This window comes from Electrona antarctica (genome assembly GCF_951216825.1).
Source record: "Electrona antarctica genome assembly, contig: scaffold_151, whole genome shotgun sequence".
In the NCBI taxonomy this organism is placed as follows: domain Eukaryota; kingdom Metazoa; phylum Chordata; class Actinopteri; order Myctophiformes; family Myctophidae; genus Electrona; species Electrona antarctica.
Genome location: NW_027637735.1, coordinates 126194 through 145047, shown reverse-complemented (window position 1 = coordinate 145047; position 18854 = coordinate 126194). Strand labels below are relative to the sequence as shown.

At 41.6% G+C, this 18854-nt stretch overlaps 1 protein-coding gene and 1 long non-coding RNA gene across 3 annotated transcripts in view; both read right to left on the bottom strand.

Annotated features, from left to right (window-relative positions):
* Nucleotides 1–3168, bottom strand: part of LOC306918697 — a 56168-nt gene extending 53000 nt beyond the window's left edge. For both annotated transcript variants that reach the window (XR_013789376.1, XR_013789377.1), the window contains exons 1-2: nt 2537–3168; nt 1714–1822 (exon numbers count right to left, since the gene is read on the bottom strand). This is a non-coding gene — a long non-coding RNA (uncharacterized lncRNA). The remainder of the gene's footprint in view (nt 1–1713; nt 1823–2536) is intronic.
* An 11498-nt stretch (nt 3169–14666) lies between these two features.
* Nucleotides 14667–18093, bottom strand: LOC306918696 (uncharacterized protein; the record flags this gene model as incomplete). The annotated part of the gene is made up of 6 exons (XM_079531575.1): nt 14667–14929; nt 15852–15998; nt 16275–16503; nt 16791–16912; nt 17027–17216; nt 18073–18093. The coding sequence occupies 6 exons, from the start codon at nt 18091–18093 to the stop codon at nt 14667–14669; spliced, it is 972 nt and encodes a 323-aa protein (XP_079387701.1).
* Nucleotides 18094–18854: the final 761 nt, after the last annotated feature.

Genomic DNA, 18854 nt, shown 5'->3' with positions numbered 1-18854 from the left:
AGGGTAATGGCGGTTTTATGGTGTTATTTAACACAAGCGGCAAAATCCGGTAAACCACTGTTGTAAGGAGATGTATAGAGCAGCTGTGGGAGTATACAGCAGCTGCGTGTCTCTCAGTGCAGTGACATAATCATATTAAAAAAATATATAATTTTTGGCCAAATACAACGAGACTTAGTGTTGCACGGCAAAGAAACTTTGGGGGCCGCTGCTCTACAATACACTTTACTAACAGAAACTTTAAGACATTGTCAATTAGCCCCTGATCCTGCCAACAATATGCACTAAATCAGGCTACCTAAATATTGTACTGTTCATTTACAATGTGTCTCAAAACAATTAGCTACAACAACTTCTTTAGAATGTACCAATAAGACCTGGGGCCCGTTTATGACATTCTACCACAACACACAGACTGCATAGTGTGCCGTACCTATGCCTCGGCCAACGCCAAACCACAACAGAAACAAAATCTGCTCTGCTATGAAAAATCTGCTTTTTATTTTATTATATTTTTATTTTTTGTAATTATGTATGCATGTATTTTTGTGTATGTGTGTATATATATATTTATTTATTTTATTTCATCCAGACTGTTTTTCTGACTATCCTTTGGATTGTGGGTGGGGGGAGGGTGGGATAGGGGATTGAGTTTTATTTTTATATGTTATATGTCTGTTTAATACTTGCCCCTGGGCTACTGTTACAAAAACCTGAATAAAAAGATTTTGAAAATAAAGAATGTACCAATATACAGTGCATCATGTCACTTAGCTCAGGGCAGGGCTGTATCCAAATGCTTAATGTCACTTATCCCCAAACAGACTTTCATTAGTCCGTGGACCCCTATTTTAAATGATTTTGTCCTATGAACCCTCATATTAAAATAGGTTTTGGTTTGTTGATGTTGACTTGGGACCCCCTGCAACCTCCTTAATGACCACTGGGGGTCTCCAGACTACATCTGATTCTGTTGTGAGCTCAGACTGTTACCTCTCACAATCTTCAAACATATCCATCACACTTATATTAGTGATGTAAAGTAGTATACACTTAAGTAGGCTACTGTACTGTACAATTTTGAGGTATTTGTACTTTACTCCACTACATCTCAGGGGCAAATATTGTACTTTTACTCCACTACATTTATTTGAAAACTTAGTTACTAGTCTACTTTTGTAGATTTGTGATTATCATTAAGTGTGAGCTACAAGCTCACAATGTGTCGCATTGCAAGTTAACACAGTCACATTGTGAGCTTGTAGATCTGCAATTTTCAAAAGATGTTTAAGTGAAACATGTGAGTACTACGTTCCACCACTACACTTCCAGCAGTGGTTCCCAAAGTGGGGTCCGGGGACCCCCAGGGGTCCTTGAGGGAGTTCCAGGGGGTCCCCAGCTAAATGATAGTTTGGAACCAAATGGACCCTTATGGGTCTGCAACTCTGAGTGTACAAATGTATGTACATTTGTACACTCTCAGAGTTAAATTAACATTGATTTTACAATATAAATGGGGGGTCCCAGAGATAGAAATGTCATTAAATGGGGGGTCTGTAGCCTAATGCATGTAAAACTGGGGGTCCTTACCTTGAAATTAAACGGGTTGAGAATCTATATCTCTAATGGGGGTCCGTGGGCTAATTATAGTGTCAATTTGGGGGTCCTTGTTGACATGAAAAAGTTTGGAAACCACTGCTTAATGGAGCTCACCTCCATCAGTATTTCTTCACTCACACATCCTTGGGAGCCTTGGGACTTTGGGAGGGAGATGGCGGGAGGGCTGCAGCTGCATCACACTCTGTCTGCATCTGGTCTGCACCTAAAGGCAGTGTGTGTTGTTTACTTTCACATGACTTTAGTTTGGTGTTCAAAATGTAACACTCATGTCTTTGTGTAAACAATGACCTATATTGCACTGCTATAGCTTTTGATTGATTGATTGAAAATTGTATTAACAGTTTGCAGAATTACAGTACATTTCAAGCACAAACTCAATACAAAGGCTGTTAACTGTGAGTGGACGACCCAATTAAGCATTACACTTGTTTACAACAGGGTCCACCATGTTCAATTCATCAAAACATTTAGAGACGTACAAATAGACACTTCTATATAGACAAAGAACAGTACAGGAATTCATCATAATAGAGGTAAAAAGGGAAAAGAAACATATACAGTGAGGGGAAAGGGGGGGGGCGGATTCAGATTTTACGGGGGCCAGTTTCAAATTGCAGCCATCCGTAGGTGCCCTTTGAGAGCGGTTTTGAAGGAGTCAAGGGATTTGCATGTCTTAATGACTGTTGGTAGGGCGTTCCACATTTTGGTGGCATAGGAACGAAAAGAATGTAGTCCCTTGTTTGTGCCGAATCTGGGTTGAACATGGTTCGTTGCACTCCCTCTGGTGTTGTGGGTGTGGACTTCGTTAACATTAAGGAAGTATCTACACAGGTACATGGGTATCTTGGTGGAGTATCGAATCTTGTGGACCAGACCCAGCTACTACACACAACAATAATTAATTTAGGTTAGTTACCGTAGTTTGCCTCACGCACTCCTATGGCTTTCCTAATATTGCCATTGCCAATATGCGTTATACTCTATGAAAGTTTCCGCATTACTCCTGCTCAACACTGTTAGCTTAAATATCAATTAGCATAAGTTGAGTTCACCTGGCTGTCTTTGGAGACGTTTGTTTCTTTTTCTTTGACTTTTTTTTGTGTCTCAGCTGTCTCTACTTCCGTGTCCTTCTTCTTCACCAACCTGACCGAAATAACTATACCTGAATCAGAGGAATCTAGTAAGAGAGCACGCTTTGATCTCGCCGCAAAGCGGGTACCTATGGGCTATAGTTCCAAACATTGCTCCTATGGCTGGAACTATTCCATTGAGATAGAATGAGCACTTCCGCATTCCATTGTTACAATGAGAGTGTCATTACTCTTTTACTAGATTACTCTGACCTGAACTGCGAACGTGTGTGTTTTTTCAGACACTCTTGTCTCCTCCCATCCATCCCATCATGTGTGTTGAATGACTGGGCAGCTACGTGATTATGCATTACTTCCACCCGAGAGAAAACAAAGTTTGTCCCGTTTCTCCAGTTCAGTTCAGCGAGCAGCAGCACAACGCAGCAGTGTTTTTTAGTTTTCCCCAGCAAGCATCCATTAAAAGGTAAGTAATATGATCTGTTGTGATTCATGCCATGTACAGCTATAAGTAAGTCTGTGTACTGAACTTGAGGTACTGACAGTACAGCTTGCATTGCGATATGTTTCTGTCTGCATTGTACTTTTCCGTCCTACACAAACATCATCATGCCACGTTCGTAATGTCGCATCTCTTCATATCTTGCTGTCTCATTTCTACGATCCAGCACTACATATTCCCTGTCTGTCTTTTAAACAGTTTGTGCTCGTCTCCGTTGTACCAACAGAAGTACTTCAACTGGATCATCATCATCATCATCATCATCATCACACCACCACCACCCAGCCGAATACACTGTCAAAGGCAGAACCGAGGGTCCATTTAGAGATCACAACAATATCGTTTCTGGTTGTAACCTATTGCAAGTAAGTTATTTATGTTATTCTTTGTTTTATATGTAAACAAGCCTTTGGCACTTTTCTTTGGTTTAAATTCCAATAGTAGGCCTGTCTGAGTTGGATTTATGTAGATGTGAGCTGGTGGAATTTTAGATGTGTTTTGGTTTATTGTAATTTCCGTGCTTTTGTTTGTGTTATACTTTTGCATGTTTGTTTGAAAAGATTTTCTTTAATTTGCTTAAGAGTTTGATGGAGTGAGATTTATTGTCCTGTGATTTTACTTTATTGTTTTGCTTATTTTGTGTTTAGTTGCATGATATTTTATATGAACCTTTTATTTTTCCACTGACTGAACCTAACCCTGGCTGATGGTAATCAAGGACCTTCAGCTTCAAGGACCTGCACCTGGGTTGGGTGTGGTCAACCAGGAGCTCATATTTAAGACTGCAGAAAGTGGAGTGGAGGAGAGAGGTTGGAGCTGTGTTTGAGAAGAGCTGAGGAGAGCAGACCATATAGCTCTCACGGACTATAGATGGGCTGTAACTGAGGAGAGAGCCAGGCCCTTCAACAAGCTCTGTAAGTGCCACGGCCACGTCCCCCGGCTGCTGTGTGCCCGGCCTGGTCCGGCCGTCCTACACAAACATCATCATGCCACGTTCCTTTCCTATGTCGCATCTCTTCATATCTTGCTGTCTCATTTCTACGATCCAGCACTACATATTCCCTGTCTGTCTTTAAACAGTTTGGGCTCGTCTCCGTTGTACCAACAGAAGTATACTTCAAGTTCAACTGGACCACCATCATCATCACACCACCACCACCACCACCACCCAGCCGAATACACACACTACCTGGCTCGGCGAGACGAGTATCTATTGGGTCTCACGGTATACATGCACACGTGCTTTAATCGGTGCACTTTAATATATATTACTGTGTTGCTTATGACGTTTATTGAGACAGTTTCTGTGACTGAGTCGGCCACGGGTCACACATAGGCCTAAGTTTGATATTAGCTACGATACAGTACATTCTGTCTGGAATGCTCCATGCAGTGCCTTGCCTCCCACTGAATATTTTATTATAGGCCTACCAGTGGTCAAAAGAAACACAGTTTTGACCCATGTATGCCTTTGTCATGTATACGGTAGGCTACATGTGGTTGTATTTTTGTTTTCTCAGGTAGCCTGCTGCTGTTGTGAGTTGACTGGTCATCATATTTCTTCCGGTCAGAGGACGATATCCTGTAGGCCACACTGTGTCCAGGCTCTTTGTACTGGTAAGAATGCATTTTCATACCAAAGAGAGAGACCAAAATGTGATTGCTATACATACAGTACCCGTGGTCTCTTCTGTGTCAATAAACAAAAGGAGAAGGTCTTGAATGCTCCCAGTGCCTCCCAGGCTCCCACTAAATATTATTCCAGCAGTCAAAATAAAAATCACACCCGTGTGAACCGAGTGGTGCAAGGTCTTATATAGCCTGATCAGCTGACGTCACATACTAACCATAGCAACCATGCTCGTTTTTTTGGTACGAACACGGTTACACGGGTACAAAGCCAGTTGTTGGAGTGGTTTGCACCACTCAACAAAAACAATCACACTGTGTGGGGAGCTCTTATCATCGTACGTCATCATGTTGCTTAGAGACACATGACGTAAATCCTCCATTAAATGTCAATGGGAATTTAACAAAAATACTGATTTGCTCACTGCTCAGACACATGACGTACATTCTCCATCATTCATTGTCAATGGGAATTGAATGTTTGTGTAGGACGGAAATAGCCGCTTTGCTCGTCCACATATGAAGTGTAAATTCTCCATTCATTGCAATGGCATTTAATGTTTGTTAGGACAAAAATCTACACTAGCTGAATATAGGAGGGGCTAGCGCCCATTACGGCCTACAGTATGTGTGCCTTCGTCAGGTATAGGCTACTATGTGAATAACGCAACATGTGGTTGTATTTTTGTTCTCTCAGGTAGCCTGCTGCTGTTGTGAGTTGACAGGTCATCATATTTCTTCCGGTCAGAGGAGGATGTCCTGTAGGCCACACAGTGTCCAGGATCTTTGTACTGGTGAGAATGCATTTTCACATCAGAGTGAATGAATGAGAGACCAAATGTGATTGTTACGTACTGGTAATGCATTTTCATATCAATGATAATGAATGATTGAAAGAAAGAGACCAAATTTGAATGTTACTTTGTTTGACATTATGGTGTGAGATGGAGGATGACTGATTTAAGCAGTCACACCTGGCCTGAGTCAAACTAGAACGGGACCCAGAGCTGGGCGTGGCTGCGCACCTGTTGTGCATCATGGACTTGATCAAGGCACAACAGGATAAATCGGTCATCTCCACAAACACTCAAGAGAGAGCCTCTGCCCGGACAGTGGAGAGCTATCTGCTTTCCTGTGTAAACTAATATTGTGGTGCTTTCAAATTGTTTGTTCCCTCGACTTTGAGGAATAAAGCTACAAACTTAAGGTAGCTGCTCTGTGTTGTGTCCTTCCTTGCCCTGGGCGGTGATAGTCGGTCACATATGGTTACCATTTCTTAGCAGACCCATTTTTATTTACTCTTTAGTTATATAACCACTCAGGGCAAGGGATACGATAAGTCTGTTTTCTTTTGGTGGATGAGACACAGACCTGCCCTTGGTAACGCCCCGGCCTGTCCTGTACATCCGCTGTCCATCGCTGCTTGGATGTCTGTGCCCTGATCTCCATGGCTACCGTGGGTGTCTGTCTGGACCCTGCTCTTCATCGCTTGCCTGTGCAGCCTGGATCCTGCTCTCCATGGCCAGAGTGGAAGTCTGGACCCTGCTATTGTTAGTCACCTTTACAAAGAGGTATCATTTGTTAGAAGCGTGCAAATGTAATGTAAATGTAATTTTTTTTCTTTTTTATTATGTTTTTCTTTTTTGAGGCTTTCGCCTTTATGTTATATTTTTTTATAGAGGGACAGACAGTAGGCTGACAAGAAATGTATGTAGTGCCCCCCTCCCCAATATGCTTCTCACTCAGTCCTTATAGCCAATGGTCTCCTTCAGAAGGAGTGAAGAATCTTCAGGCTGCAGTAGAAAAAAGGACTACTGTTCAAGGTTGTACTTTATTGTTACATCTTGTGTACAGGTAGTCGGTACATAAGAGTAAAACTTTATTTGTTTGGCTACCTTCAGACAATGCAGCAGCATATAATAATCAAACGGGGAAAAAAAGGATAGAATATAGTGCAGAGTAAAAAAGTATTATATGTATTGATTTTATTTCACAGTACCGATATGTAGAATACATTTTCTTTTTTACTTTTCTTTTTTTTGTGTTTTTGAGAATAAGCAGGTTCTCTCTTAACCTGACTCAGCCAGATTGCGGCAGTATTGAGTTCACCAGTTCCCTCCTCCTGCCTGCATCTGGGATCTCTCAAGCAGAAACGATGAACCTGGAAGCAGCGGGACAAAGATCTGATATCTCTATAATCATTTTGAGTTGTAGTCTTGTTAGGTTGAGTTTACATTTGCGCTGTGGCACAGCTTCAATATGTCATAAGTCTCTCGTTGATCCCGCCTCTAGCGGCCTCATACAGCCGCATATCGCTCTGGCCAGAATTGGACCGGAGTACATGTCTCTGCTTGAGAGATCCCAGTCTCTCCCTTCTGGCAGAATGCAAATGTTGTCCAGCAGGGGGAGTGGTTCCACCAGGCTAGTTCTCTTGGGCATCACAGTACAATATAATTGTTACATTTATTTTAAATTATTAACATTCAGTATGCAACGAGTCATCCAGTCCAAATAGAATTAGAACGTACATTTTCAAACGAAAGCACAATCAATACAAAAACTTACTTTGTGGATGAAACCATGAAAAGCACACTACTTGTTTACATCAGAGTCCACCATTTTCAATTCATCAGAATATTTCAAGAGTACAAATATACACTTCTATAAAAAAAAAAACAGGAAATCATGTAATAAAGGGAACTTGTGCATTTTGTCACAGTCAGACTTTTAGTTGGGGACAAAATGTTGTGCAACATTAATGTTTCTGAGGAATTTACAATTCTAAGAAGAATAGGAATTCCATAAGAATGGCATATGATGCTACCTGCCTCTCTGGTTAGGAATAATGGTGCCTCAATTCAAAAGTATTATAACACTGCAGGTTCAGCCCATGTTGAGGCACAATTCAACGAGGGCACAGCCTTTTTGGGTTAGGAGCCGGACGGAGACAGCATTTGGCAACAGAGTGTAGATTTACAACAGAGATAAGTGTTGGGATGTGTTTTGCAGGTGGTAGTTTTGTTTATCGTTGGAGCAAATCCCTTAGCGGCCGGCACCGTTAGGGTGTCGGCTGTTTGTTCTTTTCTTTGATTTACTCTTAGTAGAGTTTTGGTCAGCGGTGGATCTTGGGGGTCACACTAGGTGGCTGGAGGGGAGAAATCCTCATGCCCGGGTGCCGACTGTAGGTTAAGATAGTTAAGTTAGTTAGGAATATTAGGTAAGTTAGGGGGGGGGGGGTTTGTTCCATTTTGATTCAAGTTACTCTACTGCACCTTGTAATACACAGCCCCAACACTTAGGTGTTTTTTTTGTTTGTTGTAACCTGCTAACAGAAATGAGTTCAGCTATGAATACGTTTATCAAGTCTCCGTCAGTGGAGTACCTTGATCATTGTTAGAAGGACCAACTATTGTTTATTGCTACACATTATGACATCACAGTGACAGAAAAGCTCAAGCCAGCAATAAAGGCAAGCCTGGTCAGAGGTCTGGTGGATAAGGGCATTCTGCAGCTTGTTGAGGAAGATGAGGCCAAGTCAGAGGTTGATTACAAATGGAAACGAGAGCTTGTCCTGAGCTTGTCCCTCATGTGATCAGAATGTCATATGATGCTACCTGCCTCTGGTTAGGAATAATGGTGCATATGATGCTACCTGCCTCTGGTTAGGAAGAATGGGGCCTCAATTCAAAAGTATTATAACACTGCAGGTTCAGCCCATGTTGATGCAGAATTCAACGAGGGCACAGTTTTTACAGTCGGTCACAGATCTTATCCGTTCAATTGTAATTGTTGCTTCGAGTGAATCCGAGGGGAATGATGACAGGGGCCTGCCTGTTAACTCGTACGTCTCTATATCTAGATCTCATATATGGCAGAGTGCGAGATGGCTGGAGGCAGAGGTAACCGCAATTTGCAACTCTAGATTTTATTTTAAATAGAAAATGAATCTAGAGTTGGCATACCCTCCATTGACTCTCCACTCATCCAGTTTGCGTTTGCGATCTGCTTGTATTAAACGACGGCACTGTGAGGGATTCAAAGACAGCGCTGATGTTACTGAGGCAGAGGCAGTCGGTATGGAGGCCCCCACTAGGAAGCAGCACACATCTGGTACCTGGTACAAGGCACGACAGGGGAGAATAACTGCCTCAAATATGCAGTTTTTGTTACCAGTCCAGCATTGAGAGTCCTGCTGCAACCGAGGAGGTATATTCATCCATTGTAAGCGAGAAACGAGCACCCGCGCTGCGTACCATCATTTTAAAGGCATTGACTAGATTACTCTGTTGCTCCGCCGCATAGCCCTGCACCATCTTTGCTATCTCGTTTGGGTTTTCTGGCAACTTGTGGCCGTCATTCTCCAGGGCATGTCGGAGATATTCACTCTTTGTTCAATGGAATTGTAAGAAAATCCATCTACCGCGGCCAGCATCGCCTTGAGTGGTTTCTTTAGTTTGCTTGCTAGTGGAAGGCCCGTCTTCGTTCTCAGCAGCGGCTCCGCTGCTCGACTTGTGGGTGGCCAAGTGTCGAGCCAAACCACTAGTTGACCCTTCTGTGCATTTATAGATATTTTTTTTGCAGGTCTTGCATTTAGCTTGACTATCATTTTATCATTAAACCCTAGTCAGGAGTGGCTTGACCGTACAATGTCATTAAGATGTAGTTGCTTCTAAAGTTTGATTCTAAGATTGAGATTTACAGAGCCAGTTAGGAGAGACTGGTAATCTGAGACCTTGAATGTGTGTGCTCATTTTGGACCTCAGTCAGTAGCTTGACTGAGACAATGAATAATACCATGCTTTTTAATAGTGCATACCAAAGGAACCGAGAACTGATTCTACAAATGTCTCCTGAAAAACCTGTTTCTATATCAGTTGTTCTCAAGCTTTCATGTCAAACTCAAGGACCCCAAAAATATATATGAATTTGGCCACCGACCCCCATCTGAAAATATGTTGTTCCAGGGACCTCCCAGAAGCAAACGTTTTCTGTGAACGAATATATATATTCAAAGATTTGTGCCATATTATCAAAAATAGATCTACAAGCTCATAGCGCAGATCTGCTATTTTCAATAGCTAAAGCATAACATAATACTTAAAACACCAGTGTTCTTCTGGACCCACATTTAAATCCTCAATATGTATTTAACTTTTTTTTTTAATTACTTTGAGTCAATCACATGTACAATTCTTTGTAGCAAATACATTTTCTTTTCACATTTGTTTCTACATGTCACTGTTAGCTGACTTTGACCTTTTTTTTCCCGTGCATATCCATTTAACTCTTGAGTTACAAATGTAAAATGAACACTGCTGCATTAGTGCATGCTTAAGTCAATGAAATGACATACACAGAGCTTAGTTAGTTTTGACACACCCTGAATATAACTTCAAGCTCTTTAATTGTGTATCCAACCAAATAGAAAACTCTCCTGTCTTTTAATTGACCATACGGTATTTTTTGTCCCCGACTTTGGTAGAAATATGACAGCCTGAGTTCTTTCTGTGTACATTTACAATGTCTGTGAAAGTGTGGGATTAAGAATAATTTCTGTATTATAATCTGTATGTAAGGTGATGGATGTACACAGACATGTACTAAACATTTGTCTGACTGATGGTTGTTTGTCCACATGGTATGTCACACACATAACGTTAACACCTTTAAAAGTAAATAATTATTGGGAGCTGATTTTTTTTTATTAAAATAAAGGTACAAAAGGATGTACAAATACAAAACTTGGTCCACACTCCACACCATGTCTCCTGTAGCAAAAAGCAAAAGAAGATACAATCAACCTTTATAGATCACAGTGGGGAAATTCAGGGGTCATAGGTCAACAGCATGAAACACTGTGTGTGTGTGTGTGTGTGTGTGTGTGTGTGTGTGTGTGTGTGTGTGTGTGTGTGTGTGTGAGAGAAGTGTCAAGACGTGTACGACGTGAGACCAGCTATGTTGTATCGTTTAGAGACAGTCGCACTGAGGAAAAGAACAGGAAGCAGAGACTAAAATGTTGAGGTTCTCTCTGGGAGGAACGAGGAACCAGTACATCGGAGGGACAGCACATGTCAGATATTGTGGAGATGAAGCCAGAGAGGCCAAACTGCAGCAGCTGAATGGCAGCTGGCGCCGCTATACTGTATAATATAAATATTTTCTATTGATATACAGTATAGCCAATTTAAGCTTGGTAGACTTTTAGTATGTTATTTAGCATGCCCAATACTACCAGCATCCACTGAAAACTTTCCATTCTTAGGGGTTAAACCATAAATTGACTCACTCAAGTGAAGACCAGTTCCAAGACGTCACCGTGTTGGATGGCAGTGGCGATCATTAGGAGAAAAGGAATCGCTCCTTTCTGATAAAGACCAATGATCCGGTAGTTAGCCGTGCCCCTATAGAGGATGTACCCACCCGTTAGCCGTGCCCCTATAGAGGATATGCATAAAGTGAGTGGCAAAGTGAGTTTAACATTGTTTAATGCAATAATATAGGACATTTCTGTTTGGATGTATGGGCTGTCAAGGCCAGGAAGTAGTTTTTGCCACTCATGATCTCATGCACTTACCTATTTACGCGAATGTAAAATCCTGTAGCCTCTTCTAGTGCTTTGTCCCAACAAAAATGTACTACCCTATTGCAGAAGGGCACGGGTGCCCTTCAGGTAGGTAGGCAGGTAGAGCATCACTGTTGCATGTCTAGCAGACACCCCCAGCCTATGCCACAATATAACATGAATGTACACATACTGTACACGTGGCAAAAATAAATAACACAGAAAACCATCTTTCACCCTCACAAAAAACATGCAGTACTCCTGGTCTCTAAACTACCTCCCCCTGGCCAGCCGGGGCGCCTGATGGAGGGGAAAGGAACTGGTCGGAATAGTGTGTTCCTTCCACACGCTACGTCCGGCCGGGGAAACTCCCCCTGTCAGGTGAAAGCAGCTTGGACTCCTCATGCATAGAAGGAAGCATGGGGCGACTGTGGCTCAGGAGGTAGAGCAGGTCGTCCAATGATCCATGGGTCGGCGGTTCGAATCCCGGCTCCTCCTGTCTACATGTCGAAGTGTCCTTGGGCAAGACACTGAACCCCAAATTGCTCCCGATGTGCTGGTTGGTACCTTGCATGGCTTCCGCCACAATCGGTGTATGAATGTGTGTGTGAATGGGTGAATGTAATGCACAATCTATGTAAAGCGCCTTGGATAAAGGCGCTATATAAATGCACCATTTACCATTTATGAGGTCAGTCCGCTGCCCCCCCAGGTTGGCAGAGGAAGTGTAGCGCCCAGGATTACATTAGATAATTAAAGGAGAATTCCATGCTAGAAGGCTTTCTTACCGTGATTTGCAGTTGTTTAATATCCAAATAAGTGGTCCAGTTGTTGTTTTGTGAAAAAACGCATTATTGGCTATTCCCCCTACCATCCCCTTCCCCACCATAAGCCCTGCATGGGGCATATGGGGTGTTGTGCAAATTTGCTTATTTCCATCGCTCGAAAATGCATTTTTTTGGTATATATCAACTCTCCATAGTGTCAACAGTGTGCTAATGTTTACATTTTGCTGCATAGTGACGGCGTTGTTGTGTTGGAGACGGTTTAGCCGTAAAGCCTGAGATCTCGTCCATCTCGCGAGATATCCGCGAGACTTCCCCAGGAGCGCACCAGGAAGTGGTCCGCTGCCTTGTTTATTATAGGGTTTATTCCCAGCGCCACTGTTGTCCGAGTAACGTTTCCTCACTCTGCAGTCTGTAGTTACTGTTGCCACAGTGCACACTTTATTAGCCACGAGAGTACTTTTGATTTGTTTGTATCATCTTATATTAGTTCTGAATATGAAGGAATGCGCTTTTCCTGGCTGTTCAAACAAGACTATTAACAGTATTGGAGCGCATTGACATTGCCCCGCCTACCCTGGAGTATCTCACTGCTCTCCAGAGTTTCAAAGCGTATCAATCAATAGTTCAGCAATCAGCATATAATTCGGATCTAGCGTGTGCATATTGGACAAAAGATGGCGGAAGGTTATGATGCTGAAGATATGGCAGAGGGCTTTGAATATGGTAGCGCCCCGTACATGTTCGAACCTGAGTACACAGACGCAGAGCTGTCTGAAATGGAAGAGGCGATGTTATCACAAGAACACGAACAGGTGGATGCCGACACCAACCTAGCACAACCACAAACACGGAGGAGACACTTGGAAGAGCCTCACGAGTGGTGTAAGTGTGGCTACAACTGCGTCAAAATGCCAGGAGATGAGGAGTGCCTATGTTGCTCCGAGTTTTTTTTGTGGAATCCATATGGCATCTCCGAGTCCGACAATGATGATGCCCTACCCTGTATCACATCATCTGAAGATTTCGCTTCCATGATAAATAGAGCTGTACTGGAAACCTTTTTTCTAACAAAGAAAATAAACTGGGCCGAAAGACCAGAGCCTGAAGGAGAGAATGGTCACTTATCCAATGAGTAAGTAGGCTACATTTACCGTTATACTGACATTATTTTATGGACTGTTTACATAAACATTGATACAAACCTTGGCAATGTTATTAAAATAAATACAATATAGGCCTACGTATGAAATAGCGTTATAGTTACATCACATGAATACATAAATTAGGAATAATGTGAAATTGTTTCGTGTCATGCCACTTTGGCCCATCCCATATGGGATTATATGAAACATTTCACAAAGTATTTTGAATATTCAATTGAATATTGAATATATATGTATACACATACATACACAAAGTTAGAGTACATACATCAAATACAATCTGATTGTTATTACTCATGTCCTAATAATATGCTCATGTGCTTCTTCTCCACTAGTCAGTGCAGACTGGCGTCCTATAGGATCATTCTAGAGTGGCAGCTCAGAGGGGAAACACTTGGTGCTGGAAATCGAATTGTTATGCCATGCTGTGTCGTTGCTGCAGTCAGAAGAAAATACCCTTCAGAATCTGGACTATACAGTGGTTTTTTGGAGGAAGCAGGCAATCTCAGAGCGAAATACACTTGGCCTGTACAATAATCCACAATACTGACCATTTGATGCATGTTGTTGGACCATTGATTACATTTTCTGTTATACCCCCACAATCAGTTATTGCACTAGACATAGTCTGCCATCTCCCCTTTGTATCTATTGTAATTCGATCTTTCCATAGTCATTAGCCATTGTAATTATTTGTATCATGTCACACGGTACACCCTACTCTATTCAGTCACTGATGGCCGGTGTCTAGCTATTCACACAGAACATTCCAACAGCAACCAACAGCTAAATGAATAACTTTGTTTTTGTTTTATCTTTTATGTGACTGTGACATCAGAACCACATGTTATTCAATCAAGAAAATAAATAAGTCATGTGTTAATTATTCACTTGTCGTTCATAAATAAGTAGGAAACATTCATTTTAGCCAATGTAGTTTTTCATAAGGTATCCTAAAGTTCATAGTAGTACTTCATAATGAATACAGATATTTACTTTTCAGGTCAGAAAAAAATATCCTTTATTTACAATACCTATACCAATATTTGTAGTGGGTGTACTTTACCAACACATTAAAAAAAAAAAAAAGATTGAATGATTTAAATTCTGTGAAGGCAGTGAACATAACAAGAACGTGATTCAACATTCTTGTCTGAAATAGCATCATCATGTAAATGTATTTATCAATACATACCAGGGGATGGCTAAAAAAACAAAACAATACTTTGTTCCTATTATTTTAAACAGTATTGCAGATAGGCATAGCTGAAGATATACACACATTTAGTATTGACTGGTTCAGTTTGTGTGTATCTATTTCTTCTGATGACTGAATCGATGTGAAACCTGTGACATTAGTACATCCAGGTCTGGCCTAGGCTCTTTGGCTATATTACCCCTGGGGAATTTCTTTTTCCCCATCTCTTCCTGCCGTACTAACGGCTCCTCTTTACTCAACTCCTTCACACGATCCAGAAGTTCTAGACGGAACGGCAGTTGTTGTGTGTCCTCAAACTGGTACTTTACAACATATCTGTGTGAGGCCTTCGAAAATTGGATTTTCAGCTTCTCCTTTCCTACAAATTTTCAAAGAAAAATATCAAAAATATAATCCAAACGTTGTCAGCAATGTGTCATTACAAAGACTTGTCCTCTTATTTGTATTTCATATAGCATATCACTCCAATTGTAGTTTGAACTTGACATCAAATTAACACTTTAATTATTTGGTTACAGGAGGATAAATCTTTACAATGACACTATTCCACATCAGAATTCCACCCTGTATTTCTTTTTTTTTTATCCCACGATTTTGCAACACAGTTTTTTCACCCAGTGCCAATTATCTAATGTAATCCTGGGCGCTACACATCCTCTGTCAACCTGGGGGGCAGAGGACTGACCTCATGCCTCCTTCTATGCATGCGGAGTCCAAGCTGCTTCTTTTCACCTGACGGGGGAATTTCCCTGGCCGGACGTAGCGCGTGGAAGGAAAACGTTATTCCAACCAGTTCCTTTCCCCTCCATCAGGCGCCCCGGCTGGCCAGGGGGAGGTAGTTTTAGAGACCAGGATTACTGCATGTTTTTGTGAGGGTACCTACCCTAGGGTACACAGGGAGAACATGCAAACTCCACACAGAAAGGCCCTTTCGCCAACCCCACCTCGGGTATGGGCACTGATGACGCGGAGGAGGGAATCGAACCCAGGACATTCTAGCTGTGAGGCGACAGCACTACCGACTGTGCCACCATGCCCCTACCACCCTGTATTTCAACAGTTAGTACTATAGTACTATAGAAGCCATATGCTGACTTTTTACAAAAGGAAAAAACTAACGATAAAAACAAGCAACCCTAAATGCATTTTTTTTTTTTTTACATATGTATAGAGAGATGACTTCCGCACACCCGGTAGGTTTGGAGCAGGTGCGATGATGACGAGGCATATACAATGTAAACACAACAAGAGACTAGGTGCATTTATAGTTAGATTGTTACCTGTCTTTGTAGTGCCCTTCTCCCGTCCAACATTGAGGTTGTGGTCGATGACTGCGAGCATGGTCCGCGCCAGCATAGAGTCGTAAAAAAAGTGAATTCGTTTCGGGGTGTACTTCAGCATGGTGGAATGGAACACTTCCAATGACCCTGAAATTAAAGAAGGGAATGTATCACTCTAAGTTTCAGAGAATTGGAGGCACAGTTTTCAATCATAATATGTGTAAATACAGCATAATAGATACTTTTAGGTAAATATTCCAGTGTTATTGACACAGCTAGTTTTGAAATAGACAATTTACAGACCGGTATGAAGTACTTAGAGTGATACTGATACATGCTAGTCAGAGTCCACAATTTCTCAAGGAAAAGTTTTCTATAGTGGAGAATTATTAACAATACATAATCCTCCAGTAATACACATACCTGTATGTTTGAAATGTGACATTTGTTTGATGTCACGGAGAATGTTGGGGTCTAAAACAATGCTCTGGACTACACGGAAGGCAGAGGAATCAGTAGTCAGCCACTTTTTTTTACGTTGCTCTTCAGCAGTGTATTCACGGTGCTGGCAGGTATGCTCAACATTGCCCTCCTCCCATCGATGAACACCGCAGATATGGTGAACCAACGACTTCCACTGATTCACACACTTCTGTAAAACATAGATGAGTTTCCAATGGTAAAATCTGCAATCACTGCAAATCACTGCAATTTAAAATACATATATTACAGTACAATTTCCAAATACATTACTGTTTAGCTTTGATCTAAAAAATACCTACAAGTTACCACACAACATAATAGTTACAGTTGTGTCAATGTCAGAAGCAATACGGCTCCATACTTCCACATTCTACAATGACAATTGTCTTACGCTAAAAGGATTTTCTTATTACAAAAGTAGTGGAGAAATAGCAGCAATTACAACACTCTGTTTACCTCTGGATCACCAGCACTCATCTCACATGACCAATATAAGTGGTTATTGATGGCTTTAATCCAGGGCTGAAGTGGTCTGTTACTGGCCTTGATCCCTTCAGCCAATAACTTCTTCTTCACATCTGCAAAAGAAAAGATTATACAAATGAGATTTGAGATCAATGACATCCAAGTCTGATGTGATTAGACATTGTCAACTTTTTAAATATAATGTAGTAATTTGTGTGGACTCATACTTTTGCCAACATGCCATGCGTCAAATTCATGGAGCACACCGTGGTACTTTTCACTCTTCATCAATTTCTTGATGGAAGGTGATCGGTCAGTGGCAATGAGTCCAACTTTCACACCCAGGTAATCAAGTTTCTCGAGGCCCCTTTGGAATCCAATCAGCTCCATTGCTGCTGAGCTGGTTGACTCTGAAACCTACAAAGCCAAAAAAATACATATTAAAAAGAAATGGAGACACAAGTATCCACAAAAATGACATTAGAAACAAACATTTCAATGTTAGGTTTTACATAATTTACCTGCACCAACTCAAAGTGGACAACCTCTTTGGTGACATCATCCTGAAACGAGTATGTCGTGTACTTTGCACTGTAACCTAGAACACATTAGAGTGTGTGTGTAAAAAACAAAAATACTTCACATAGTTGCACCTGGGACGTATCCTCAGTGATGTATCCCAAAGTCATCAGGGTTTCGGGTCTCCCAACATCATACCCCTCACTCAGGTAACCCAGCCGGGGTGATCAAGTCCCGATTTACGTCCCAGTGGCTACCCTTGATCAGTACCATTAGGGATAAACCAGGGCCACACAATCCGTTCCTCCTGAACTACTCTGCCGGGTCTGGGAGGTACTATTCTGGCACGTGGAAGGACTAGGTGGTCCGCTCCTGCTCTCACTAGGTCCTGCCCCTGTGCATTGCACCAGATTATGAAGTGCCTGGTGTTGGGAGTCTGGTGCACCCCACAGGTGCTGGGCCTGGTGTGAGCAGGAGTGGACCTAGTGAGACGCGCCAGATTGATGCGATCCTCCCACATACCCAGTCAAGGCAGAGTAGTTCAGGAGGAGCGGATTGTGTCCCTAGTTTTTCCTTAGGATACATCACTGAGGACAGGTGTGTGTGTATATATATATACATATATAGATATATATATAGATATATAGATATATATATATATATATATATATATATATATATATATATATATATATATATAAACAAAAATACATCATGTGTGTGTATACAGTATAACACATTTACTTTAGCTTACCTGGACTATCTGATCGGCCATCACCACACAGATCTATCCTTTCACCTGCTGCAGATCTCTGTTTCAGCCGTTCTATGATTTCCTTATTGTAGTCTTTATAGGCAGCATGGATGACCGGGATAAGATATTTCTTTTGAATGCTGTAGAACAATGTCTTTTGGGGAATTTGTAGGTTCAACAGTTGTGCCCATTCAAAAATGTCTGTGTAGGTTGATCCGGTGAAAAATATTGCTGCACTGCAAAGTATGTTGTTGTCTGCAACACGTTTATGGATTTGAGGGCTAGAACTCCAAGATCCAGAGCATCCACCTTCGCATTCCCATTTCACAACCAGTCGGCTGCCTCCGACTATATGGGGAGTTTTCATCATTGTTTTATTTCCACATTGTGAACAGAAATCAAACAGCTGCATAAGGTGTGACTCGTCCACTATCCACCGCCTCGTTGGATCCCAGCAAGGAGGTTCTTCTGCATCAGCAGATTCTGAACCAGAACTAGCTTGGCTTGGTGGACAGAACGACAAATCAGAATCTTTCTTTTCTGGTTCCTGTCCATCATCAGAAGACTCTAAATCATCTTCAATGTCCATGCTCCCGTAAGACTCATTCAGGATTCTCATTTGCTTATCCAAGCCAGCCTCTGCTGCAGACTAAGGAAATACAAAGACATATATTTCAGCTTAGTAATAAACATAATTAAGTATTTTAGTAATAAACTGTTTGAGATTGAGACAGTTTTTAGGTTAAATTTGGAGGTCTCGTTTGGAAATCAAAGTTTCAGGT